General features: G+C 41.6%; 3 protein-coding genes and 6 non-coding genes across 14 annotated transcripts; 2 read left to right on the top strand and 7 right to left on the bottom strand.

The window, feature by feature from the left end:
* Positions 1 to 328: 328 nt before the first annotated feature.
* On the top strand, positions 329 to 17327 carry fermt3b (FERM domain containing kindlin 3b). 2 transcript variants are annotated; one of them, XM_051421008.1, is made up of 15 exons: positions 329 to 517; positions 1615 to 1779; positions 3313 to 3546; positions 9379 to 9495; positions 9958 to 10126; positions 11062 to 11164; positions 11251 to 11358; positions 11738 to 11872; positions 12064 to 12110; positions 12231 to 12355; positions 12808 to 12914; positions 13120 to 13341; positions 13591 to 13715; positions 14262 to 14403; positions 14702 to 17327. In XM_051421008.1, exons 2-15 carry the CDS (start codon positions 1656 to 1658, stop codon positions 14879 to 14881), a joined length of 1938 nt encoding a protein of 645 aa, XP_051276968.1. In that variant the 5' UTR covers positions 329 to 517; positions 1615 to 1655; the 3' UTR covers positions 14882 to 17327. The 2 variants fall into 2 exon arrangements, with proteins under 2 accessions (XP_051276968.1, XP_051276969.1); XM_051421009.1 differs by lacking the exons at positions 329 to 517; positions 1615 to 1779; positions 3313 to 3546 and having other exon boundaries at positions 9379 to 9479.
* Positions 3789 to 3860, bottom strand: trnaw-cca (transfer RNA tryptophan (anticodon CCA)). Its single transcript has one exon. It is a non-coding gene; the product is annotated as a tRNA-Trp (tRNA).
* On the bottom strand, positions 4202 to 4273 carry trnaw-cca (transfer RNA tryptophan (anticodon CCA)). The gene has a single exon. It is a non-coding gene; the product is annotated as a tRNA-Trp (tRNA).
* Positions 5529 to 5600, bottom strand: trnaw-cca (transfer RNA tryptophan (anticodon CCA)). Its single transcript has one exon. It is a non-coding gene; the product is annotated as a tRNA-Trp (tRNA).
* On the bottom strand, positions 5899 to 5970 carry trnaw-cca (transfer RNA tryptophan (anticodon CCA)). Its single transcript has one exon. It is a non-coding gene; the product is annotated as a tRNA-Trp (tRNA).
* trnaw-cca (transfer RNA tryptophan (anticodon CCA)) lies at positions 7235 to 7306 on the bottom strand. Its single transcript has one exon. It is a non-coding gene; the product is annotated as a tRNA-Trp (tRNA).
* trnaw-cca (transfer RNA tryptophan (anticodon CCA)) lies at positions 7598 to 7669 on the bottom strand. Its single transcript has one exon. It is a non-coding gene; the product is annotated as a tRNA-Trp (tRNA).
* Positions 17277 to 22043, bottom strand: trpt1 (tRNA phosphotransferase 1). 4 transcript variants are annotated; one of them, XM_051421019.1, is made up of 8 exons: positions 21339 to 22043; positions 20941 to 21050; positions 20473 to 20554; positions 19516 to 19685; positions 18577 to 18754; positions 18377 to 18454; positions 18158 to 18268; positions 17277 to 18054 (listed from the first exon to the last, which is right to left on the bottom strand). In XM_051421019.1, exons 2-8 carry the CDS (start codon positions 21034 to 21036, stop codon positions 18032 to 18034), a joined length of 738 nt encoding a protein of 245 aa, XP_051276979.1. In that variant the 5' UTR covers positions 21037 to 21050; positions 21339 to 22043; the 3' UTR covers positions 17277 to 18031. The 4 variants fall into 4 exon arrangements, with proteins under 4 accessions (XP_051276979.1, XP_051276980.1, XP_051276981.1 ...); XM_051421020.1 differs by lacking the exon at positions 21339 to 22043 and having other exon boundaries at positions 18377 to 18433; positions 20941 to 21036; XM_051421021.1 differs by lacking the exon at positions 21339 to 22043 and having other exon boundaries at positions 20808 to 21033.
* zbtb3 (zinc finger and BTB domain containing 3) lies at positions 21002 to 27135 on the top strand. Of its 2 annotated transcripts, none has more exons than XM_051421012.1 (3): positions 21002 to 21082; positions 22038 to 22867; positions 23440 to 27135. In XM_051421012.1, the coding sequence occupies exons 2-3, from the start codon at positions 22041 to 22043 to the stop codon at positions 24527 to 24529; spliced, it is 1917 nt and encodes a 638-aa protein (XP_051276972.1). In that variant the 5' UTR covers positions 21002 to 21082; positions 22038 to 22040; the 3' UTR covers positions 24530 to 27135. The 2 variants fall into 2 exon arrangements, with proteins under 2 accessions (XP_051276972.1, XP_051276971.1); XM_051421011.1 differs by having other exon boundaries at positions 21079 to 21214.
* The last annotated feature ends 23 nt before the right edge of the window (positions 27136 to 27158 follow it).

Here is a 27158-nt window from a genome sequence, read left to right as displayed (position 1 = left end):
CTGACAAAAGCACCAAAAGCACTACTAAAATTTAGGATCCATAACCCACACCCTAAAATTAATCACTGCTGATCTTGCGTCACTCAACATTAGATCACGAGTCAGTCTATTGTATGTGTGCTTCTGCAAGAAAAGAGAGGAGAAAGACAAAGAGAGAAAGGGTTAATGTGTGCTTTCTGTCCATTTAATATCTCTCATAGTCTCCTACATATGCTGCATGCACATGCACACACACACACACATACATTGCATATGCATCACTCACACAGCCTGTCAGTCAAAGCACATTTCCGCCTGGCGGAAACTGAAAAAAAAAAGGAACAAGCCTATTTTGACAGAAGTGACACAAGCAGCATAGACACAGCTACCCAGACCACAACCTGCCCAGCCCAAGAGAGAGCCCGAAACTGCTGCATATTTTCTCAGAAAAACCTAGGAAACTTCTTCAAAGATCTGACAGAGGCACAGGAGTCCCCAAGTTCTCATTTCTCAAAACCTTGGACCGAGGAGACTAACGGTATTGTTTGTCAAAATGTGTGTGTGTGTGTGTGTGTGTGTGTGTGTGTGTGTGTGTGTGTGACGGCGTGGGAGAAAGTGAGAAAGAACGGAGAATAGAGCGAGTTAGGGCAGGGTGTGTGTGTGTGTGTGTGTGTGTGTGAGGGGGTCATTTATTAAGTCACATCAATTGAACTGAAATGAACTTGAATTGAACATGAATTCAACTTGAATTCAACTTGAATTGAACTGGTCACACATGAACATATATTCAGAAACAAGGAGATAAAGAAAGTTGAGGCCTCCAAAAGAGGTAAGGAGGGGTGCAGGCGTCTCATCTATTCATTGTTGAATAATTTTCTGTGATATTAGTCCTTGAAAGTACAGATACATGGACGGAGACACACATTTTAATATCATTTAAATGGGCTCACACTTTCATACACATGCTGGCGGTTGCTGTATTGGCATTGGATGAACATCTCACCTTGGGCGGGTCAGAAAGCGGAAGTGTGTTAACCTGGTGATAGTTCATGTCAGAAGCAGGAAGTAGCCTATTAATCAAACTGGACACGTTGCCAGAATCAACTCACTCATCCAGTGTGTGTGTGTGTGTGTGTGTGTGTGTGTGTGTGTTACTGAGTATCATGTGATATCAAAACATGAGTGTTTTTTTCTCACAGTTGATTGGTTGACGTATGACTGACAGGTCATTGTCTGAAACAGGCTTTGTATTATCAAAAGCGTCACAGTTTTTTTAAATGTCTTTTATTACAGTTACAGCATGTGTAACTCAACTTTTTGAAGCAGTTTTATCCTTCTTTAAAATTAATTATAAAGTTTTATGTAATTTTTATGCACTGATATGAAATAATGCAGAAAACATTAATATGTAGATTAACTGAAATTGTCTCATATTTAAGCCATGTAATGTTGCTCTGAAATGTGATGATCTTTAAATGTTTTCTTCAGGAACAATTTATTCATGTATTAAAGTGCATAATTTCTCTCTTGTGACATATATAGGTCTCACAATTATTACATTTTTTTTCATACTTTCACTCTTTATGTGCCTGTTCTGCCCTCTTCTCCTTTTCTGCTCTCTGTCTACTCTGTCAGACTCGTCTCCTGCATTTCTCTCTCTCTCTCTCGCTCCCAGTATGGCGGTGTGGGATCTGTCAGTCACAGTAGAGGACCTGGGGTCTGATGCGCCTCCTGTCACCCTCAGTGTGGCCTCTGACCTCCACGTCGGAGGGGTCATCCTAAAGCTGGTGGAAAAGACACGTGGGTCACTGTCTGTCTCCCTCTGTTTGTCTCCGTCTTTGTCTCTGTCACAGTGCACAAACTAAAAATAGTTACATCATATCCATGGACAGGCACATATAGTGTGAACTGCATTATTAAATCATCATAAGCCATACACGGGTTATGCATTTTTTAAAGCATGCATTTTGTAACTCTACTGTAAAGAGTTAGTGTAACATATATACTCCTCTGCTCTCATTTGAATTATTTCTGAGGGTACATTTATATCTTTTTATGCCAAGCAATAACCAGAGTATCTTCAGCCTGTGCCTTAACACCAACTTCTCTTTACCTACATTTTACAAACTATTAAACTCAACACTATTAAACTGAAGTGATTCAGATAGCATAGCAAGATAACATAATGCTTCATTTTCTAAATTAAATGCTGGTGTAGATTACTCAGTAAGACTGTCCATATATTTAAAAGTGTTCATGGTTCAGAGATTTTCATATCTATGAGACAAGCCAAAAGCACTTGACAATGCATTTCAGGGAGACATTTAAAATGTTTGATTACCCATCTTGTGTTTTAATCAATAGTATTGTTTTCTAATTGCCAGTGCAGTAGAATCACTCAGCTGTCCAGTAATTCAGCCCCTGTCCAGTTGAGTGAGGGGAGAATACTATTGATCCTGATGTGACTTGAACACACAACCTTCTGATCTGAAGTCAGATCCATTACCTTTGTGCTACAGAATGTAACTGATGTTACCTGTTGGTCCTAATGTCAGTTGGTTCTGGCAAACAAACCAAACATTTGACTGGAAACATCACTGATACCTACCTTGGAGAAGTCCAGCTCCATCAAAGGTGTCTTCCAACAATTCCAAATCCTCCACTTCCACACATATTCTGTATTTAACGATTGTAGAAGTAGAAACAGGAAATTATTGTTTAACAGGCAGCCAGACTACGGTTTGTAGGTAATGTTATTTACTAACCATCAACAGCTAGCAGAACATCAGCCCAACACATTGCTGGGAGGCACATTTCTCTTCTTTAGTAGACTCTAGCTGCCTCCACACATATTACTGCTCAGATGAAATGTATCAATCGTCCACCAAACTCCTGATATGGTGAGAGATAGTGAACATGAAAATCCCCAAACCGTCAATGTAAAAGACTGTTATTAGGACCAGTAACTTTATTATTCAGTAACTACACCAAAACAATGTTGCACAGTTCACACACTGGTAAGTTGAGTGTGAATAAGAAAAGCTGTTGACCCTGACAACATTTGAAAATGAAAGAAACATTACTCTCCCACCACAAAAGTGTCTGTAAAATTGGAGAACAAACTAAACACTGGTGGGAGGAGCAGAGGTAAACTGATAGTGTTATTATTAATTATTCATATTATTACAATCATTTCTATGTCCAGTGGTTCAAAAGCCAATTTTAAGTACTTGAGGTGAATGTCTGGACTGTGAAAAGTTAAGAACCACAGTCTTCACACATAGGTGAATGAAACAGTGGCTGTTAACTGTGTTTTGTGTCCGTCCTCTGCAGAGATCAAGCGTGATTGGTCGGACCATGCACTGTGGTGGGAGCAGAAGCAGCGGTGGCTGCTGCGGACGGCCTGGACTCTGGAGAAATATGGTATCCACGCCGACGCCAGGCTGGTCTTCATGCCCCAACATAAGCCCCTAAAGCTGTGTCTGCCCAACGGCATTACCCTGAAGCTCCGAGCCTGCTTCTCCAACCCTGTCTTCCAGACTGTGATGGGTATCTGCAGAATGCTCAGTGAGTCTTTCTTTCTTTCTTTCTTATGTTCCTTTATTCCTTCCTTCTTTCATTTCTTTGTTTCCGTCTTTTGCTTCCTTTTTTTTGTTTTTGTGAGGCAAAGAAAAGGCCAGCATGAGGCTCCAAATGAGGAACATTTCTTAATCTTGAGGGTGCACATGGGCCCCGAGTTTGTGACTGTCATATTCTCATTTAGTGTTCACGCACACACATTTTTGCTAGTTGTCTAATGATCAAAGTTTTGACCCTGACGTGATTTGAACACGCAACCTTCTGATCTGGAGTCAGACGCGCTACCGTTGCGCCACAGAGTCTATAAACTCCCCTATCTAATGGTGAGATACCGAACACGCGTGGCAGGATAATGGTCAGTATTATAATTTAAGTTTGAGGACAAAGAAAGACATCTGCTTCATTCGTGCACTCTGTTAACCCTTCTGGTGTCATTCAGCAGTCACACACTGATGTGACTTGAACACGAGCTCTTGAGGTGAAGAACTGCGCTACTTGTCTCCTCCGTTACGTCTTGCACACAAAGGGCCAATAATGTGTCCATGGCCACAAGAGCCGACATGATGTAAAACTCCTTATCTGGCCAAGTGCACAAAGCTCCATGTCACATTTCTGTCTTTTATTATCTTTGCGATCAAAGATTTGACCCTGACGTGATTTGAACACGCAACCTTCTGATCTGGAGTCAGACGCGCTACCGTTGCGCCACAGAGTCTAGATACCCGCTGTTTCTGGTCCACCATCTGGGCTGACGTCACAGGGCGCTTATTTTTACACCGAGGTGCGGGGATCTAGGACCGAGGAGCGATGTCTGAGGATCGAGGATACACGAGAGAAGCCCCCTTTATTGGACATCAGTTATTGATTGGACGCTGCAGTTTAGCCGTTGAACATGATCTTATTACAGTCAGACACAGAAGAGAGTCTGTCAGCAATAAATACTTTACATCATGTCCTGTCATTTCCACTCAGACACATGAGGCTGATAACTCCTGAGTCGGGTTACATCATTTCAGTTCCCCGAAACATTTAGCCTAATAAATATTTTCCAATATTCATAAGACACCATGATCATATTCTGGGTTAGTCAATAATGAGTTTACAATCACAATATCAATAAATACACATGCACATAATGAACAAATAATATAAACGCATTCCGCCAGTAGAAATGATCCCTGTGCCTCTTCTGTCGAAGTTAGTTCTTTATTTACTATAACTCTGAGAGAGGATGCTTTCAGTCATTTTAAACGTGTCCTTGGGCACAGTAATGTCACTGGACTGTGTGAAGGAACTTCTGGCCGTGTAAAATAACCCAACAAATAACATGAACTAAGCTTAGATCGTGTCGGCGATTTAAATAATCAATGAAGCTGCTGTGCCTCGTGCGTAAATGCGCACGGTATCTCTCTTAGTGAGGAGAAACCTCACACTAATTCAGCCTCAGTCCATTCAATATTATTCACAATGTAATCATAGTTTTTGTAACCCTCTGATCATCACTATAATACAGGCTGTTATTTACTTGCAGGTGTTTGTTAAACAGGTAACAGGATGCTGCTCTGGCACTGGATAACTGTATTATTCTCATTCAGCGGTCACACACTGATGTGATTTGAACACGAGCTCTTGAGGTTAAGGACTGCGCTACTTGTTTCCTTTGTTCCTTCTTGCACAAGAAGGGCCAATAATGTGTCCGTGGCCACAGGAGTCCACGTGGGCCTGTGTGATGTCATTTTCCTTATCTATTGAATCTGACTTGATCATGCATCCTTCTGATATGCACTCGCTACCGTTGCGCCAGGGTCCATAAAGCTGACTTCTAAAAGGGCGATGATAAAGCAAACCATCTGTTTGATTTGTGCACCGTAGTAACCATTCCCTGACGGGATTCGACAACACGATCTTTACGTTTGTGACTGCACTACGAGCATAACAGTTATCTCTTGTTATCTTCATGATCAAAGTATTGACCCTGACGTGATTTGAACACGCAACCTTCTGATCTGGAGTCAGACGCGCTACCGTTGCGCCACAGAGTCTATAAACTCCCCTCTCTAATGGTGAGATACCAAACACGCGTGGCAGGATAATGGTCAGTATAATGATTTAAGTTTGAGGACAAAGAAAGACATCTGCTTCCTTCGTGCACTCTGTTAACCCTTCTGGTCTCATTCAGCAGTCACACACTGATGTGACTTGAACACGAGCTCTTGAGGTGAAGAACTGCGCTACTTGCTTCCTCCGTTACTTCTTGCACACAAAGGGCCAATAATGTGTCCATGGCCACAAGAGCCGACACCACATTTCTGTCTTTTATTATCTTTGCGATCAAAGATTTGACCCTGACGTGATTTGAACACGCAACCTTCTGATCTGGAGTCAGACGCGCTACCGTTGCGCCACAGAGTCTATACACGCGTTGTATAAGGTCCGCGTTTTGTTAATGAGGCCAGCTGCAGACGGGAAGAAAGTGTCATGGCGGTGGGAGGTTTTGGTCCTGATGGACTGCAGAGGACCTCAGTGTGGTCCGTCCAGGCCAGTTTATTGTATCTCCCCCCTAATTGCAACTAGGGAGGGGGGCCTCTTGCTGCGCCTGAAGTCCACCACCAGCTCCTTGCTTTTCCCCGTGTTGAGCTGTAGGTGGTTTCTGTCGCACCATCCAATGAAGTTCTGGATCAGGTCTCTGTACTCCTCCTCCCTATCATCTGTGTTACAGCCCACAATGGAGGAGTCTTCAGAGAACTTCTGTAGGTGGCACACTCCCAAGTTGAAGCAGAAGTCAGAGGTGTAGAGGGTGAACAGGAACGGTGACAGTACAGTTCCTTGGGGTGTGCCAGTGGTGCTTGTCACCACGTCTGACAAGCAGCTGTGCAGCCTGAGATACTTTGGTCTGTCAGTGAGGTAGTCTGTAATCCAGGCCAGAAGGTCCTGGTCCACCTGCATCACAGAGAGCCTCTCTGCCAGCCGGAGAGGCTGGATGGTGTCAATGGCACTGGAGAAGTCCAAGAACATGATCCTTACAGTGCTCTGTGGCTTCTCCAGGTGGATGTAAGCTCTGTGAAGCAGCTATATGATGGCATCATCCACGCTGATGTCAGTCTGGTACGCAAACTGCAGCGTGTCCAGACAGTCACGCACCAGGGGTTTGAGGTGCTGCAGAACCAGTCTCTCAAAGGTCTTCATGACATGTAATGTTAAAGCCACAAGCCTGAAGTCATTGAGAGCGCTGGAACTTCCTTTTTTGGGAACTGGGACTATGCAGGGAGTCTTCCAGATCTTCAGCACCTTCTTCAACCTCAGGGCGAGGTCAAAAACATGCTGGAACACTCGCAGTGTTCCAGCATGTTTTTTTTTTTTTTTGACCTTTGACATGTTTTTGACCTCGCCCAGTTGCTCTGCGCATACCTTCAGGACCCTCTGGTTGACGTTGTCAGGACCTCTAGCCTTGTTTAATAGAGAGAGTGAGCGGGAGCCGTTGTGTCGAGCTGCCACTCTCTGCAGTGCTGGAAGCAGTATTCCCCTCCTTACAAGGGAGTCGTTGTGAGCCTGCATGAGTTAAATTTCTCTATCTAGCCAAGTTCACAAAACTCCATGCAGATTCCTGTACAGCCCAATGTTTGTGACTGCACTACAAGGATGAGATCATCTTTTATTTTCTTAATGATCAAAGAGTTGACCCTGACGTGATTTGAACACGCAACCTTCTGATCTGGAGTCAGACGCGCTACCGTTGCGCCACAGAGTCTATACAATGTAAAAAAAATCAAGTACTTTGTAAAATATAGATAAAGATAGATAAAGATAAAGCTAGGTTCAGCAAGGATGATATTTATAATGTACAGGACAGAAAAATTAAAAAAAATTGAATTAATGCTTATATACAGGGTGGGTTAATCAGTCAGTGTTAGTGGGGGTCGCGGGTTTTGTTAATGAGGCCAGCTGCAGACGGGAAGAAAGTGTCAAGGCGGTGGGAGGTTTTGGTCCTGATAGACTGCAGCTGCCTGCCAGAAGGAAGTGTTTCAAAGAGTTGAAGTATTGACCCTGACATGACTTGAACATGCAACCTTCTGATCTGGAGTCAGACGCCCTACCTTTGTGCCACAGAGTCTATAAAATGCCTATCCAAACTGGTGACATTACAACAGTTTTCAGTTTAACAGCTAGCTGAACCATTTGATGACAAAGCACACTTAATTTGTGCACTGTATTAACCATTCTGGTCTTACTGTCGTTAAGCAGTGGCACACAATGACGTGCTTTGAACGTTGCGCCACAGAGTCTGTGGACATACATCCCAAACTGGTGAGATACCAAACACTGGTGGCAGGAGGTAGCACAATGACATTTTTGCTAGTTTTCAGTATAACGGCCAGCTGAATCATTTGAGCGTTGGAGATAATTGAGCCAAGACTTTTATTTTTGTCTAAAAGAGGAAGGTCTTTAACCACTTCTCGTCAAGTTCTGATTACTTATATATTTTTAACATCTGTAATCTTTCATCTGAGTTTCCAAGCCAACTATATAGTATAAATATAAATATAAATATAGAGACACTTCAGTGATTGGCTGCATATATGGATGATATATTCCCCTCAATGAGTACAGGAACAGTGTAGACCTGGTTTTCCACCAATGTTCAGGCTGTATGCACTCTTAATTTAGAGTTTTCTTGCTGCAGGGTGGGCATTGCTACAGCTCTGCACAACAGCCTGAAGCAGCATCGCTCAAATCCTCCAGTGGAAGAGCAGGGTCAAGCAGATGTGCCAAGGCAATGACCAACAAGGACTTGCACACACAATTGCTTTCACATTCACACTTCCTACAAAGTTAAAGTAGTGTGCAGCACTAGAATGTAGTTTTGTGGAGATTGAAAAACTCACACTCATGAATATCCAAATAACATTGACAGTTATTTAAAATGTAATCATAGCTTTCTCTTCCAACTCTATATCCAACACAACCTGTAGGATTGTCATAGTTTTATATTCTTTTCAAATCTCTGACTATTTTTATATTGCATGGTCATCTTTATTTGTTTTCAAAATGACTATATAATCAACTATTTTTCTTTTGTCCAGTAGCAATAGTATGGCCTTACTTTCAATAATGGTTTGACACAATGTTGTTATTTGGCAAAAATGTCCTTTACATACTGTCATAAGTTTTTATGAACAAATTATTTTTGCCTCTGCCATTGTTTTCGCTCCAGATTAATACCAGTAATGATGTTTTCTATTCCATTCCAGGTTTTTATGAGCACCATCAGACCAACAACCTGTGCTCATACTTAATCTAATGAGGTTTAACCCAGGTGTTCTTCTTCAGTCGTACTTACTTACTGCAGGACTCCGTAGTCTCTGAATAAATTTAAGTCACGTTCATTAAAGCTACTTAAATGTTCCAGTTTAACTAGTCCACATTAAGGCCTGGTCTGTGAAACCGGCCCATTGTGTGTCTTTTATGGTTTTGCACAAATCCAGGAAGGAAAAACAAGGCAGTTAAATGAACATGAGAGTACACAACTCAAGTTTGTGTCTGTAGAATCCAACAGTCTAAAGACAAGGTTTACTACCCATTGAAAAGCAAACTTATTGATTAAGTGACAAGAACACAATTTGAACTTCTGGAGTCAGACTTAATACCATTGCGCCATTTGATGCACAGTTGTTAATGAAATGTTGCCAGTTGTCAAGTGTGTTATCAACATTGTTCAGTGTGCTGCTCCTGTAGTGATCAGTCTGTCCCTTCTCTGCATATTATTATAACTGAGACACAGTCCCTAATTACTTTTGACTGATTTCTCTGTTACCTCTACAGATATCCGTCACCCCGAGGAGCTCTCGCTCCTTCGGCCCATAGAGCAGAAAAAGAAGAAGAAAGATAAAGACTCGGCTGAGGAGATCTACGACCTGACCGAGGTGCCCCTCTCCTCGGGTACACTCATCACACTACATTCACACCACATGCACAACTAGTGGCCCTGAGCAAGAAACGTGAAAGAACTGCCAATATCAGATTGTATTTCCTGCTCCCAATTTCACCAGTCAATCTGTCAAAATCCAGCTTTTACAACCTTGGACTTCCTATAAGTACAGTACCATGAATACAGAAAATGCTATAATGTGATCATAATAATAATCACTGTTTCTAGAGTCAGGTTTGCCTCCTCAAAAGCCTTCATTCATATAGTCTACAGGATCTACCTGTAAATGATCCAAAGATACCGGTGGAGAAGATTAATGTTTTTGTAAAATACAGCAGTTTTCATCTGACTCTACTCCAAAGCAGCTACTGTGCATTTTAAAGCAGAAATTGAGTAATATATTAGTCAGACTTTTTCCCTGTTGTTTACAAAGTGAAAATTTGACTGTAACCCTCCTACACTTCCTTTCGCAGTATCCCGGCCCTGTCTCTATAATGGCATGCCGGCTCATTTCGCTGACTCAACACAGATGGAGGCCATCTACAAGATGCTGTCAGTCACCCAGCCTCCCCCCGCCCCCGAGGTCATAGCCAAGCAGTACCGCCCAGCCAGCGTAGTGGACAAGGCCCACATCCATGGCAGGTACGCCTTCACACATATCAGTATTGTAAACTCTGTCATATTCTTCAAAACAGCTATTTTGGCAGGAAATAGTTGGGTACCTTGGGAATGTTGGTTCAGTGGTTACTGCTGTTGTCCAACAATACGAAGTTCAAACTTTATTGCAGGAAACCTTAATAACAAATGTGCTTCTCCTTTTGTTACCACTAACAAAGACACACTCTTGATCATTTAAGTTTGGTTATTTTAAAAAACAATTCTGTTTTCACTATCCTGCACTCACTGCTGTATTGTGTTTAGCTAATTAAACTTAGATTTAGCTATTAAAGCAGCTCCCTCTTAACTGAGTGGTCAAACCTATTATAGCTTACATGCATGTTCATTGACACAGGCTACCACTGCCCTATAATTGGATCATAACTGGAGCTGATTGAATGGTTTCAGGCTCTATTATATGCATTGAAGCTGTAGTGAGCACACTCACATTTTCATCAGAAGAATTGTCTTTTTCCATTTTTTTTCCCATTCTTTGCTTTGCTCTTGCATTGTGTGTACTTTAATATAATTGTTGGATAAGCACATACATAATGGATTAGAACGTAATACATTTTGATTAACCTAACCATAATCAGTCATGAACAGAAATAAGTCAAATGGAAAATATATGTGCACACATGTAAGATGTTCAATTTACATATAAACATATATTTATCAGTTTTTTTTATTGTTTGTGGTTGTTTAGGTGGTTTGTTTATTTCATTAATTATGTTGGTACATCAAGACAATTATACAATAGCTCTCAGGTAGTTTTTTCTGCTTGTGGGTGGGCGGTGAGATTATGGGGCCTTTAAGTTGTTTGACAATGTGAAAACCCAATAAAAGCATTTTAATAAACATATATACATGTATGTTACATATACATTTTATACACATATACTTATCCTCTTTCCTTTTAGGTGGTTGGACTCATCCCGTTGTCTTATGCAGCAGGGAATCCAAGAAAATGACAGAGTCTGGCTTCGCTTCAAATTCTATGCCTTCTATGACATTGAACCCAAGGTGTGTGTGTATACTGTTTATATATATAGTACTGTATGTGTGTATGTTTGGCCTTGATTTGACTCTTCTTTTCTATGACCGTGCAGTACGATGTTGTGCGTCTGACCCAGCTGTATGAGCAGGCGCGTTGGGCCATCCTGCTGGAGGACATCGACTGCACCGAGGAGGAGATGATGCTGTTTGGAGCCCTACAGGTAAGACTGCTGCTGAAGACACTTCCCTCATGAAACTCTTAAATGTCATATATTACAGGAATCTAAATGTTACTATATGTATATGCAAATATTGTCAAAGACATATGATGACTAATAATAACTGAACAATTTTTTAACAGGTTAAATATAAAGGTTTAATAAAAAGGAGTCTCTCACGTTGGGATTAGACTTAGTTTAGCTCTAATTTGGGTTCCTTTTACTTCTAATTTGATCACAAAGAACTGCTCCTGTTTATAAATGATTGGGGTATCCAGATGATACAGCTAGTAATAACACACAATTTGAGTTGTTTTCTCCTTTAACATCCAGTACATAGTTAATAGCTTGTCACTCTCCTCTTTTACTCAAACTCCTTTAGTACCACATCAGTAAGGTGTCTCAGTCAGAGCCCCAGATGCTGAGTTCCAGTGCAGCTATGGACGACCTGGAGTCCGCCCTTCAGTCCCTGGAGGTCAAGATGGAGGGAGAGACCAGCACTGCATCGGAGATGCTGGTCAGACAAACTGAATATCTTCTGTACCTATGATGGTTTTGAGATAGACTATAACTGTTTTAGGACTGTAACTCTTTCACATTTTGCAGTTTGTTTGAAACACAATGTCAAAACAAAACTCTAAGAACTGAAGATTTTTCAAACAATAGATTTAAAGGTCCAGAGCAAAAACATTTTTGTCTTTCATCCAGGAATACATGACGGCACCAGAACTCAACGACTATCTGAAGATATTCAGGTGAGATTCATTTCCATCAGCATAACCTAGAAGTTCAAACAGAGCAAAGTACCAGTTTCCTGAAAATCCAGAAATCTTTCAAATTAGTTGAAACTTTTGCAATGTGATTGTATGTTTCAGGCCAAAGAGGCTGACTCTAAAGGGATATAAGCAGTACTGGTTCAAGTTCCAGGATACCTCCATCTCTTATTTCAAGAGCAAAGAGGAGAGCATCGGGGAGCCCATTCAACAGATTAACCTCAAAGGTACTAAATATAATGTTGTAAATATTGTTATTATGATTATGCCAATAATGTATGTACAAATTAGTGGCCAATGAAGTAGCAGTCATACTTCAGCAACCTCTCTATTCACTTCTGTTTTACACACTGCTTAGATATAATGTAATGCTTCAACACAAAGAAAGAGCTTTCCATATATGGTAAAAAGTGAGAATGCTGCTCTCAAGTCTGTTTTCTTCTCAGTGTGCGACACGATAATGGGATCACTGGTAATCCTAGATCAGTACTATTTAAAAAAAACTGTGAGCATGACTCAGCGGGCTCAGGCGTGGACTCAAAATGTCATGGAAGTCTGACTCAGTGTTGATCACATGAATGCTCTTCTATATTTTCCCTCCATCCTTCATTTCTATGTCCAGCCCATAAATGTCAAATTTCAGTATTTGATGTTGCTTTGATATTTATCCTTTACACAGGATGTGAGGTGGCTCCAGACGTTAACGTGACAGCCCAGAAGTTCCTTATCAGACTCCTCATACCAGCGCCTGAGGGCATGAATGAGGTCTATCTGCGCTGTGAAAACGTGAGGACACACACACACACCCCCACACACACCTCTATCATTACTATAAATACATCTCTTCTCATCTCTGTATGTGACATCCTATTATTTCCCCTACTTCCTCTTTAAATACCTTTGTCTTTGTCTCACTTTGTCACCTCTCTGACCACAACCTCTCTCTCTCTCTCTCTCTCTCACATCTGTGTCTGTGTCTCTCGTCCTCCAGGAGCAGCAGTATGCTCAATGGATGGCTGCGTGTCGACTGGGCTCCAAAGGCAAGACTCTGGCCGACAGCAGTTTCCAGAGCGAGATCCAGAGCATCCGCTCCTTCCTGGCAATGCAAAAGACCAGCTCCAGTTCCCATGGCAACGTACCTGCCAACGATGAAAGCATCAATACTCACAGTCTGGTATCGCCACGCTACCATAAGAAGTACAAGACCAAACAGGTATGGGAGAGGTGGAATTTGTACAAGTAAAGATCGTAAATATGATGTTCCAGCTACAGCAGAGCACAGGACTATTGGATCACACCAATATTACTGTGCATGACATTTAGCCATGGGCAAAATTGCCCACTGAAATGAGCTTAATAATTTTTCTGAACAGTTCTACAACTGAGACTCCGGCCCAGTTTGTGCTCAAGGCAGAAAAAATATGATTACATCTAACCTCTTGCTCTGTGCCTGCTCCTCCAGCTGACCCCTCGTATCCTGGACGCATACCAGAATGTGGCTCAACTCTCATTGACAGATGCATTGATGCGCTTCCTGCAGATCTGGCAAGCCCTGCCTGATTTTGGACTCTCATACGTCGTTGTCAGGTTGAGTTTAATTGAAAAATTGATTGAATGCCAGCTAGCATCAATTTGGAACCTTTTATCACAACATGAAATGTGAGAAAACGGGGCAAAACCAGGAAAGTTTTAGTAAGTAATTAACAACACAAATGCAAACACAAAGTCTTTTGGCAACAGACCAGCAATCACCAGCAGTGGTAAGAAAATAACCCTAAAAAGGCATTTAAGGCCAAGAAAACAAAGCTAACTAAAATCTAAAATCCTTCTACAGGCAGAAATTAAGATAATTTTAAAAATGTTGTCAACAAATTGTAGCTGTGCTTTTGATGATCCCGAAGTCACCATCTCATAGGAAAAAAATTAATTCTGCAGATGAACTGTGGGTATAGTGCTAGTTTGGGAAACTTTATTAAACAGAGTAATAGTATTGTGAATATGATTATTGATGGGTGGAAAACACAGAATTGGTATCCGAGTGTGATCCAGCAGGCCAGTGAAAGATGAAAGATTAACTTTTGTCTCAGCAAGATTTTGAAAGAAAAGAAGCTGAAGATATTTTTTTCCCTACAGATTTAAGGGCAGTCGAAAAGACGAGGTAATGGGAATTGCTCCCAACCGTCTGATCCGCATTGACCTGGGCGTGGGTGATGTAGTGAAGACCTGGCGCTACAATAACATGAAGCAGTGGAACGTCAACTGGGACATTCGACAGGTGACGCCAATGCTTTCATTCACGTTTTGTCTGGGAGAGAAGTCAGCAAGATCTTGAACTTTTGTTTCCAGGAGTATGTGGCACTGAATGAGCAAAAGTTAATTTAGCCATTTTTAAACAAAGAATGCCTACTGTTATTGTCCTAACTCTACCCAGAGTTACAGTTCTAACAGTGCAGAGAAAGGAACCTTTAATGTAAAATCAATATTGTATTTTGTCGGTGTTTTTTCAGCCCCAAAATTCATCTTTCATCTTAAAGGAATCTCATATACTGTGTGTGTTTTTCTGACTCCTCCAGGTGGCCATAGAGTTCGAAGGCAACGTCAACATTGCTTTTGGCTGCGTGACGGCTGACTGCAAAATCGTTCATGAGTTTATTGGAGGCTACATTTTCATGTCTACACGCAGTCGTGAGAAGAGCGACACTCTCAATGAGGAGCTTTTCCACAAGCTGACCGGTGGCCATGAAGCTCTTTAGGACTAAAACACACACAAAAGATGGATCCTTCACAGCCAGATTTCCTGTGTGTGCGTCTCAACAGTGGAAACCATCTGGAATAGGATTTTATGTTACATCCAGGCAACCACAAAAACATCGGAACAATACAACAAATGGTCGAAATAAGATATTCTGTTTATGTATAAATGTGTTACAACCCGCCTACCTAGTCTGTCCATCCAAGTTTTTATATAGCCTTTGTCATAGACTACATCAATGGATGGATGACTTTACTTGTTCAGACAGTTCAAGACTCCTGTGGTCCTCATGCTGACTTCCCCTTTACTTCAAGATGGACTGCTGCTGGGCCAAACTGATGGACATCTGGTCCAGTATCAGCAGGCTTGACAATCAAACAAAGTCATGTAAAATGAACAGATGTATCAGCCAGCAGCAACTTTTCTTTTTGTTTGCCTCACAGTTTCCAGACTTCCTGTCACTCAGGAAAGAAAGCCTTGCTTTGTCCAGAGCTGCAGTTTTATTGCCACTTTTATTAGGGACCGAGCCAGCGACCGCTGGAGGTCCCTATTGTTTTTGCTCGACTTCTTCTTCTTACCTATTATTATTATTTTTAGCCCCCTTTGACTGTCAATTTTATTTGGCAAAGTTGTCAGGCCTGGTGAAAATGGGGATATTATATGCTTCCCTTTTGTGTCCGCCACTAGGTGGCGCTACTATCATAAAAAATGCGTTTAGGCTAATAACTTCTGCATAGTTTGTCGCACATTCAAAAACCTTGTATCCACGCGTTCGGTGAATGGAGTTGAATCTCCCCATATAGGCCGCGCCCACTTCCACTTCCACTCCAATTTTTTTTCGTTAGAGCGCGAAATATCCTTAAACTACTTTTTTGTGGTCCTCCTACACGCTTTGTCCGATTCGTACAAAGTTTTTCACCTAGCACCTGGGGACCACCCTGGCAAAAAAAAGTAATTCAAACATTTTTGAAATTTTAAAAAACAAGCACGCTATAAAATTAACACTTCCTGTACATTTTTCGTCAAAAAAGGAAGCGGACCATTTCTCCACACTGGTATGTCCGATTGACACCAAACTTAGGTCCATAGTTCCCAATGTCTTCCTTAAGCCTCGTGCAAAATTTCAGACCATCACCACTAGGTGGCGCTCTTTAAAATGAAGAAGTTTATATCTCTAAAACGGTATGTGTGATTAAGATGAAACTTGGTACGATGCTTTCCCATGGCTCCCTGAGGCTAACCTAAAAAAAGGACCAAAAAAATACGCCACTAGGTGGCGCTCTTTTGGCATGATAAATCACTGTGCGGAGGCCGTAATAGTTATGAATATGAAATTCACAGGGCACGTGTAGAGTGGTGCCTGAAGCTCACATACCAAAAATCGTGTTTGTCATGTTTGTAACGCCCCCTACAGGATAAAAAAAACAGCAGCCCCGGCGCCACGTTTCACCGATATGTACGAAACTCGGTAGGCACGTGTAACATGCCAGGACGTACAAAAAAGCCTCTTGGACCCATACCCGAAACCCCACAGGAAGTCGGCCATTTTGATTTTGATTTTCACTTTCGGCGAACTTTTCTCGTTGTATTTGAACGAACTCCTCCTAGGGAATTTATCGGATCTACTTCAAAATTGGTCAGTACAGTCAAAAAATGGTGCTGATTAAAAGTTGTGCTATTTGTGACTGTATGTTTCACCGTGTGCCCGTGACGACGTGTCGAATTCCACCGATTGGCCATCAAACAGATAGAACTCATATCTTCAGTGTACAGTCCCACCCTGAACACGTCCTCATAACTTCAGCGTACATGATCCAATCTCAATGAAACTTCACGTGTTTGATAACAGTCCCACCCTGAACACGTCTACATGACAATATTCAGACATAGTGATAGCGCCACACACTGGTAACAGGAAGTATCACGTTTTATACTTTCATGTTCTACTGAAATTTACTTATAAAATGCAAAACACATTGTTGATGACATGTGTTGACTGTGTTGAGGGGGCGTGACGAATTCGCTAAACCTTGAGTGTACATTGTCCAATCGGCTCCACACTTCAAATGCTTGATAACAGTCCCGCCTTGAACACGTGTACAGGACAGTATTCAGACATAGTGATAGCACCACCTATTGGCAACAGGAAGTAAGCGCTGCGTGGCGATTTTGAGCTGATTAACAGCAGATTTTCATGTTGTGGTCCGCACGTGTTACGACGGCACGCAACGCGGCTGCAGCACGCCCCGAGTTGCGTGGAGTGCGAGGTCCCGCCCAACGCTGCTTGCAGCTTTTATTGTAGTTTGAAATTTATGGCACATTACAACAGCCACATTATCGCAGCCAAGAATCAACAATGAGTAGAAAATATACCAGCTAATATGAAATGTCATCTCTTATATGAAGAACAAACATTTATTCAAATAAATATAACAATTCCATTTTCATTCTGTTGTTTTCACTCCTTATGTTCATGGCATATGGTGGCAATTTCTGTTGTTTCCTTCACAGGAAGCTTCAAACCATTTATCTCCCCTCACATGCTGTGTGTGTGGGTGTGTGTGTCCATATCTTACAAGGAACTGTTAAGCAGTCCGTTAAGTAAAACCACAGTGTCTGCATCCTCTGCTTTTCCCAACTTGGTCACATGATTAACCACACATACAATATGTGGTTCCTCCATTTAAAGGCCTGAATGCTTGTTACCAGCAGTCAGTGTGTCTGTAACCATGCAGTATATATTTATTGCTTGGTTACATATATATATATATAGTGCTTGGTTACATGTAGTGCTTGGTTACATCTTATCTTATCTTGGCAGTTAATGTGAGCTACAGTTAAGTTAGCTCTAACAATATAACAGAGAAAACAAAGCACCAATATTCATAAATAAAGAATGTGACATTTGCCAGCATTAGATGGTTGAATTGGCATATAAAAATAAAGTATGCTTCCATAAAGCCATCCAGATCCTTTCAATAATTACACAAAAAAGTTTATCAATTTAGTCCCATGTAAGATGATTTCTGAATGTATTCCTGTATTGCTAGATGCTCCTGCCAAACAACAAGTGTTACCAAGGGAACTAGGATAAGCATCAACCAACCATGGGATGCTAGCACAACCAATGAGAGAACAGTATCGTCTGATGTTACTGCAGTGGCAGGATACTCCCTGAAACACAGAAGAAAAGGGACTTCAGTGAACAAGTAAATGTTGGCCCTAAATTCAAGTTATAAAAAAGAATCCACATTGAATTAATCTATGTTTTTCTTACTTGTAGGCCTCAGTCTTAAGGCTCGGCTGAAGTATTTAGGGAGAAGTTTTCCTTCTGCGTTGCCTGCAGTTAGCAACACGCCATTTTCTGACCAGAAGAACTCAATACCGTCTGTACAGTCAGATGCACATAAAAAACACATGTAAGAAAGAATTTTTTGTCAAAACATATAGACTGAATTAAGCTTACTGGGTAGCACTCATTAGTGGTTAAGCTTACCAGCGAGAGCTTTGGGGACATCAATATACACAGCTAGATCACAGTCTTTCCTCATGCCTGATGGGAAAATGAAGCACACTGTCGAACATTTGTCTAACTGTTCAGCTGGCTTCTTTCTGTCTCGCACGCACGCACGCACGCACGCACGCACGCACGCGCACACACACACACACACACACACACACACACACACAGCTTACCACTGATGACGCCATCCTCCCCTAGCAGGCCTGGTGCCAGGTGGATGTGTGTCCTCTTCATGCGGTTCAAGCCCTGCTGCTGGATGGAGCTCCAGTTGCGGAGGTAGGAGCCATGAATGGCCTCAGCAGGGCAGTCTGGAGAACCAGACAGGACCGGTTTCAGCCCCAAATCCGTTACCTGATCACAGCAAATTGACCAGTATTAAAACAGCATTTCAAATTAGAATTCAAATATGTAAGATTAAAATCTTATACACAGACAAACTAATGTGCCTGTCAAAGAAAATATGATTGGGATGACAATTTTGTCGCTTAACTAGCTGTGAAAAGCTTGTAGTGACATTGAACTGCTATCAGGGGAAGATAGTTAGAAAAACTGAGGGCAGAATCCAAAGCCAGTGAGGATTTTTATATATCTCATGTTTGTAACAAATGCATCTGTCATTGATTCAAGAGGAAAAAACAACATAATCAAATTTGAAGATGAATTTTAGCACCAGACTCACTACTGGCTACTTCCTATTGACTCTTGATTGTCAGAGGACTAACATCATATGTCATCAGAAAATTAGATTTAAAGTGATACTTCGAAGGTGTAAATTGTTTTATTACATTTGTATGCACTCAGTGGAACAACATGGAGTTTGTTTTGAGTGGTTGTTCATTTTTCATCAGAAGAAAGTGAATGTACAGTATAAGTAGTATATACTTGTATTATTTCTAGAAAACTGGCCTTTGTTCACTCATACTCTCCAACACACATAGAGATGACACAGACTGGGCATCTCTGCATTCTCTGTGTTGCTATTTGGTTTATCTACCAAGGGGAGTAATACATCCTGACATGCTGGATCAAAATCAAATATCCCTTTGTCAGTGCCACTCGTAGGTTTCCACATGTGTCTTTTCAGCAATACAGTCACATCATCTGGGATTCACCTGTACTGAGTGGCCCTGACTGGCTCGAATTTGCAGGCGGCCATCCTCCAGGTGGGTGCAAAGCTTAAAGCGCTGCTTGTCATTTGTGGCCACGACTCTCTTCACGTCTTCCAGTGAATATGAGTGGAACTGCGGGTGAGCCAGAAGTTCCTCCACAAACAGGAAACCATCTATGTGGATAAGAGTTGTTATTTATCGTGCACTTACCTCTCATCCCTGCACTGGAGTACATTTACAGACTGCAAGTATTTTGTGAAACTGAGAATAGAGATGTTGGTATTTTGAATTACACAGAAAAATCATGTCTCATGGTCAATGTAGATTTGTTAAAATGTTGTTGAGAGAAAGAAAACAGGACTACTAAAATGAAGCAGCCTAATACACAACTTTAATATAGTTGTATACCTGTCATATTTGTAAAAGTAGTAATACCACAGCATAGAAATACTCTGTAAAAAGTAAATGTCCTGCAGTCAGTGTAATGTTTATTACTGGTTTAAAACTACTGATACATTCATGTCTACATCACTTTAATGTTGCAGCTGGTAAAGGTGGGGGTCGTTTTTAATTGTGAATTTCCCCCACAAAAACGATCGTCTTGATTGATAACTAGTAACTAAAATGATCACATAAATGTAATGGAGTAAAAAGTACCACACGTAGTGGAGTAGAAGTATAAAGTAGTAGAAAATTGAAATACTCAAGCTAAGCACCTCAAAACTGTATTTAAGCACAGTACTTGAGTAAATGTATTTAATTACTATCCTCTACTGCCTATAGACAGCACTTCATTCACTCTTGTCTATTTGAACCAGACTGAGAACAAAAATTAACCCCAAAACAAAGGTGACAATTATGATCTGCTGAAATGTTTTAAATTAAGATCCTTACTCGCTATCAAATATGTCCTCAGAAATTGAGACAGTATCAGTAAAGAGACATTTGTGTTAAGCTCACCTGTACCCATGTCAAGACCCATCTGGTTGGCGCCATGGCGAAGTGCATAAGACATGGATTTAGACAGGCGGACATCTCTGTCCTGGTATCACACACACACACACACACACACACACACACACACACACACATCAAATTCAGCTCTAATTATAGCCCTGGTTTAAGTATAGGACGTTGACCTCAACCTACCTAACACTTACTTACATACTGCCAGCCCTGATAGTCAATAAGGCTTGAAAGCCCAAAATACTTCTGTCATTATGAGTCTGAAATCAGTCTCTGAACTATTAAAGAAATAGGTCATAATCCCAGTTTATAGGAGTATAATCTCTCACCTCCGCACCACGATTTCCTCTCCTTCCTCTTCTCCCCCCTCTCCCTCCTCTGTCACTGCATTGTGCCATGAATTGTACTGATTTTAATTCAGCGAAATGATATTCTTGTGGTCAAACAGTGCTGTCAACAAACCGGTGCCGGTTTCCACTTCCTCTCTGTTGCAGTCGTCCGCCTGCAGGTGGCACTGTGGCGGGGAGGTGGGCTGACACCACAGAGGAAAAACTGCATTTTGTCCTGGAAGCCTGGAGGAAAACATCACCCAAACAGCAGCTGGGTAAGAAGATATCTTTCAAATACGCGAAAAATATGAGGTATCTCAACTCAGAATTGGGACCGGCTATTTGACGGTAACTTGGAAACCAAACTGCGGTTACCGGAGCCCGCGCCCGGGGAGCTGCTACAGAGGGTGAGCTAACTTAGCTAACTAATGCTAGCATAGTTGGGCTGGAGCTTCTTGCTAGATAACCTCTTCATGCGGGTCAGTTGGGATCTTCTTACATACAGTGCTGTTTGCCACGCTTCTTTCTCACCTGTGTGCCATCGTTTGTCTTTGTAGATAACGTTAGTCACTCAGTTATACATTAACATGGTGCTCATAGACAGGGCTGCCACTTGGGCTGAAGAATCCGGTCACCATGGAAACGTAACGTTAGACACGTTAACGGATGATTCTCAACTAACTCCCACTTTATTTTTCAGTCTGAGTCCTAAGTTAAATGTTTTCGTTTTGTTTGTTACGTGTTGATGTTTGTTGCTATTTTACGACGTTTTTCCTTACTTAACGTTACGTCAATATCTGATGTGCTCCCATGTTCGAGCAAACTCAGCAAAAGTGCTGTTTTATGCTCCTGTGTTAGATAAAACATGATAAAGCTCTCTGTGATGGACCGGGGTTCAAGAAAACGTGATAAAGGGGCTCAAATGTGCCCTTTAATTGCAGAAATTGTGATAATCCACACTCTTCAGTTTAGATAGTGAGACAATTTCTTCTTTTTTCTAAGAGGTTTTATGACTTTAGTAGTAAACCAACCAAGAGAGATGACAGAATGCTGAATTTGTGTAAGCCATTATTTTCCAAAGAAAGCATAAGAGAGCTACTAAAGAAATTATTTTCAGGATACTTAATGCAGCCGATTACAGAGCTGTCTGTACTGATTTATTTCACTGACAGCAGCATTGTCTCTTTATGCCCTCGCTTCCTCTCATTTTTTATCTTCTCTGTTGCTCAGGTAATGGAGTTCCCGCAGCATTCCCAGCAGCTGCTGTCAGCTCTGCGCTCCCAGCGCCAGCGGGGCTTCCTCTGTGACTGCACCGTCCTGGTGGGCTCATCCCGTTTCCTGGCTCACAGGGCTGTTTTGGCCTCCTGTTCGCCTTTCTTCCACATGTTCTACTCAGACTTTCCGGGGGTCAGTGGTGGAAACAGCACCAGCAGCTCTGTCACACTCGACAGCGACATTGTCACTGCTGCTGCATTTGGCTTACTCTTGGACTTTGTCTATGAAGGCGTGCTGCAGTTGGATGAGTCTCCACCCGTGGAAGACATATTGGCGGCTGCAAGCTTTCTGCACATGAACGAGGTGGTGAGAGTATGCAAGAGACGACTGCAGAGACGAGGGCCTCTGGCTGAGGCAGACAGCACTCGCTCTGAAGAGAGCGCTGGTGCGAGGAAGGCAACAGAGACAGGGAGGGAGGGTGGTAGTGATGGTGGAGCTGACCCTGAGGTGGCCATGGCAGGAGATCACTTGAATCCTGTCGCCATGGCAGCGCCGCTCTCATCAGTAACCATAACAGCACAGAGGAGTCAGTTGGAGTCTGTGAAGTCTGAGCGGAGGACTGGTGGGGGGTCAACCGAGGCACGACTTCAGACTCCTCTGAGCCCCGACCTCGCTGATACCACGCAGCCAGGCATGGACGCCCCTCCACTACCCCCAGGTGGACAGCTGGTGCAGGGCCTCATCGTCAGTCCGCCTGCCCCGGGATGTTACACCAGGTTGTGCACTGGAGGTCAGGGTGAGGGGTCGGCACTCTGCAGCCCTTGCAGCACCACTGAGACATACAGGTACATGTCTGTTGTGAATTTCTAGACTGTTTTTGACATAAAAAATAAAAATAATAACACCCATAAAACAACAGCTTTAAATATTAAACTGATGATCAGTGTTCCCTGTAATTGCAGCATTGTCTTGGTTTTATTTTAACACAGTTTTAATCACGGTTAGTTATTCAAAAGCTGAAATTTGACATCTATTTGAGATCTATTACTATATCAATATCAGAGGTACAGTAGGACTAGATGTAAGTAAAATTCTATATCACAATATCAATATATATCCAGAAGAAGTTATTTTTCTAGAAACTTAATTGATTAATAACCAGATGGGTGTTCCTATTCTTTAATTAATCCAGTGAATTAAATACTGGAGTGAGAACTCCTCTAGATCCAGTATTATAAAGCACTGCTGTAGGAAGAAAGCAAAGAAACTGCAAATTATTTTAAATCAATCTTTGGATGAAGAATGTTTGACTGCTTGTCTTGGCATTTTGTTCCTCCGTGTACTGACGCTTTTTATGATTTGTTGTTACTAAAAGGTTGTTTACAGTAGATCTTCCTTTATTTCTGTCTTTCTCCAGCCACAACAGTAATCAGCAGCCCTCCTCCTCTTCTTCCTCCCTGGTGCCAGTGACCCAGGCTAGTGGTCGCTCAGTGGCTGCTCTTTCCCAGTCAGAGTCCAGCCTCTCCCCCGGCCCCCATCACGAGGTACCCCGACTGGCCAGTGAAGACTCTGTTAGGAAACCCTCAGAGACTGACCCCAGAAGTATATCAGGCGGAGGACAACAGATGATCATGTTAATCCAAGCATCGGCACTAACCTCACACTTGGAAACAAACGCAACACACCCACCCCCGCAGCGTGCGCTTTCCCAGATTCGAATCCAGAGCGCTGTGTCACTCCAACGCCAAAGCTTGGACATCCAATCTGCTCAGACCCAAACCATTAAGGTAGCTGAGGGGGATACGAGAGCTTCACATGCCACTAGAAATGAAAGATCTCACCCTCTTATGGGCAGAGTGAGGACAGAAGACAGTGACAGAGAGAATGTGAAAGTCAAAGTGGAGGCCATTGTTATATCTGATGAAGAGTTAGAGGAGGAGAAAGAGGAGAGCGTAGAGAGAGAACCAGTGATGGAAGTAGACGATGAGTTTGAAGATGACATCCCAGAAGAGGAGCTGAACAGCCCCCAGTTTCTCTCCTCCCACCAACAGGGCCTCTTACAAATGACCTCCCATTCAAATGACTACTCCTTTCCTCTCTCTCCCTCCTCTTCCTCCTCCGGACCTGGCCCTTCCTCCCAGGACACTTCCTCCTTCGCCGCCTCCCTCATGCCTCCATCCACAGCTCAGCAGCATTCAGACCCTCCTGCCTACTTCCAGGACTTCCAGGACTCTATGGGGAACTTTGTGGAGGATGTCCCCACGTGTGGAGTGTGTGGAAAGACATTCTCATGTACATACACACTAAGGCGCCACGCCATCGTGCACACACGTGAACGTCCTTATGAGTGTCGCTACTGCTACCGGAGCTACACACAATCAGGCGACCTGTACCGACACATTCGCAAAGCTCATGACCACACACTGCCGGCCAAACGCAGCAAGGCGGACATAGAGTCCTCCCTGCCACCACAACCACCGCCACCACCTCCACCACCTCTTAGCTAACATACAAACAGACACATTATTATATTTCTGTACTTATACACACATAAGCATTCAGCTAGTATCACTACTCTAATTCTACCTTTAAACCTGCTGAAAAATAGTTATCTCAAGGTGACATTTTAAAATGTCTGGTTTTGTCCGACCATCTGTTCAAAACTCGAAAAATATTCTGTTTACTATCAGAAAAGGTTAAAGGAAGCAGAAAATATTCACATTTGAGAGTTGTTGGAAGCAGAGAACTTTTTTAATTGTTCTTTTAAAAATGACTCTTAATAACCAATGAATTGACTAATCATTGTAGCTCTGAAATCAAGGTCAAGAGCAAAATTTTAATTGTATTTATTATTGTAAATTATTATTATTATTTTTTTTTTTTTTTCCTTTTATTTAAACACTATCCAAACCACCCTAATGCCTACCCAGACTTTACTTACACTCATACTTTATACTACACACCTAAATTAAATATGACAAATTGTTTTTCTTATTTATACACATCAGGCCACAGACAAATATTTGATTATTTAGTTTTAATTATTCCATAACAGTCTATATTGTAGATTGGCAGATAAACAGTGAACAGTGTGGAACAGTGGGTTAAGGCCCTCTTAACAGGTGGCTTCACTGGTGGCCCCTTTTTTTAAAAAGGCTTTGGAGTATTGCACAAAATCTAAAAGCAGCCATTCATCCGCCTCGTACAATAGATCTGTGCGATCTCTCTGCGTAAGGCCTGGATAACTAAAGTGCCTATGTAAGCCATTCAGAAGATGAATGAACACAACATCATATAAGAGTTTTTATGGTTTTAATAGGGATGATTGGACCAATAGTAAATCTTAGCCCACAAATGTAATAATCACTATAATTACTTACTTAAAATATGTGATCTAATATTATTACATTTAAATGTTTTAATGTTACTTTAATTTAAAACGTGTTTCCTTGTGTGGGACAGTAGTGTGGACTGGTGATTTTTCTCATAAAATGTTCTTTTACCTAAGAGAAGAGCAAAAGTAAGATAGCAATGGTGAATCCCAGAAATCAATGGGTACTAACAAAAATAAGAGAGCATTTGTATATCGCCTCCTGCATCAGGCCCAGTGTTTCCTGCCTCTCTGTTCTACTAAGGATATTTAAACCCCATAAGTACAGAAATACAATAACTCACACACACACACACACACACACACACACACACACACACACACACACACACACACACACACAGAGTAAACACCAGCGGTGTGGCAGTGATATCGACCCTCATTTGTTAAACTGACACACTTTATGTTTGACCGTTGTCTCCACAGGACTCTAAGACTGATTGATTTACTCAAAGTTTTAATTTAAAACTGATTTTATGCTATTGTCTGTTTTCTATCTTTATCATTATTCATATATTTTTATGATTATGAAAAAATTATGAATGATCTTGATTGATTGTTAGAAGATTCAGGAGATGTACAAAAATGTCTCTGCTAGTTTTGCTACATGAACCCAAACAAATAAGGGGAAAGTTGTTTTGAATTTTAATTCAAATGTTATGTGTACGACAGCCTTTTCAGTGTGTGACTCTGTGCCAGCGGACAGAGTTTGACTGACTGCAAATGTAGTAGCATTGTACAGTCTTGTGTTTTCTTTACTTGATGAAACCATCAGAACTGTTAGAAGCAAATACCTGCACAAATACCAATTAGAGTCAGATAGTGCCATTTTAAAACTTTGTAACAAGCCTTTGCTTGCATCCGTTTTGATGAAGCCAGCTCATCAATAGCAGATGCACACAGTTTATCTGATGAAGTAGGACATTTACTGTGCCAAAAGGCCCTTACTTTGCCTTGTTTCTTATCTCCTTCATCCCTTCCCTTATTTCATTTTTTTTAGTAAGAAGTCTTTGATTAGGGTGATTCCTAAATGAGGCAACTGACCCACAAATATCAAAGTGGCAGCTACACAACTTGATGGAAATCTCTAAGTGATAAGGAAAGGTGCTTCCCTTCTCTCTTTTATAAAATAATAGAACAATGGATGATAGTAACCGTCTGTAAATTCAGTCGTATTCTTTTAGCACTGTGGATGTTTTATCCTAACTTATGATTTTGTTGCATCTTTTAACTTTTTTCCTCCATCAGAGTCAATTAATAGTTGTTAGGAATGGAAAATTGGTGTTAATTGTTGTTGCCTACAATCCCTGGTAGGACAGCAGTGTAGGTGAGACAGTGTAGGTTCAGACAAGTGAACACATTTGGGAATCCACCCTCTGTGTGTTTGACTTTGGTTATTATTGTCTTTCCTGTAGTATGACAGGATATACAGTGTGAGCACAGAACACATGCAGTAACTCTGCCCTCTCTTTAAATGTTTAAACTTTAAATGTGCCTGAATGACTGTTGGACAGTTTGTTGTGTGTGTGTGTGTGTGTGTGTGTGTGGTATTACAATTTCTCTATAATGAACATTGACTAGTATTGTAATTACCTTATACACACAAAAGAGTTTTACACTGGATGCTCATAAGGGACAGTTGAGTCAGTGACCATTTAAAGGGTTTCCAGTGTGCTAAATCTAAATGTTACCTTGTGAATAAACACTGTTCAGTAGAATCAATGTGTAAATAGTGTTGAGTGATG

Source organism: Dicentrarchus labrax, unplaced genomic scaffold (assembly GCF_905237075.1).
Source record: "Dicentrarchus labrax unplaced genomic scaffold, dlabrax2021, whole genome shotgun sequence".
In the NCBI taxonomy this organism is placed as follows: Eukaryota; Metazoa; Chordata; class Actinopteri; family Moronidae; genus Dicentrarchus; species Dicentrarchus labrax.
The sequence above is the reverse complement of the archived record's forward strand: the minus strand, read 5'-3'. Positions and strand labels throughout refer to the sequence as shown.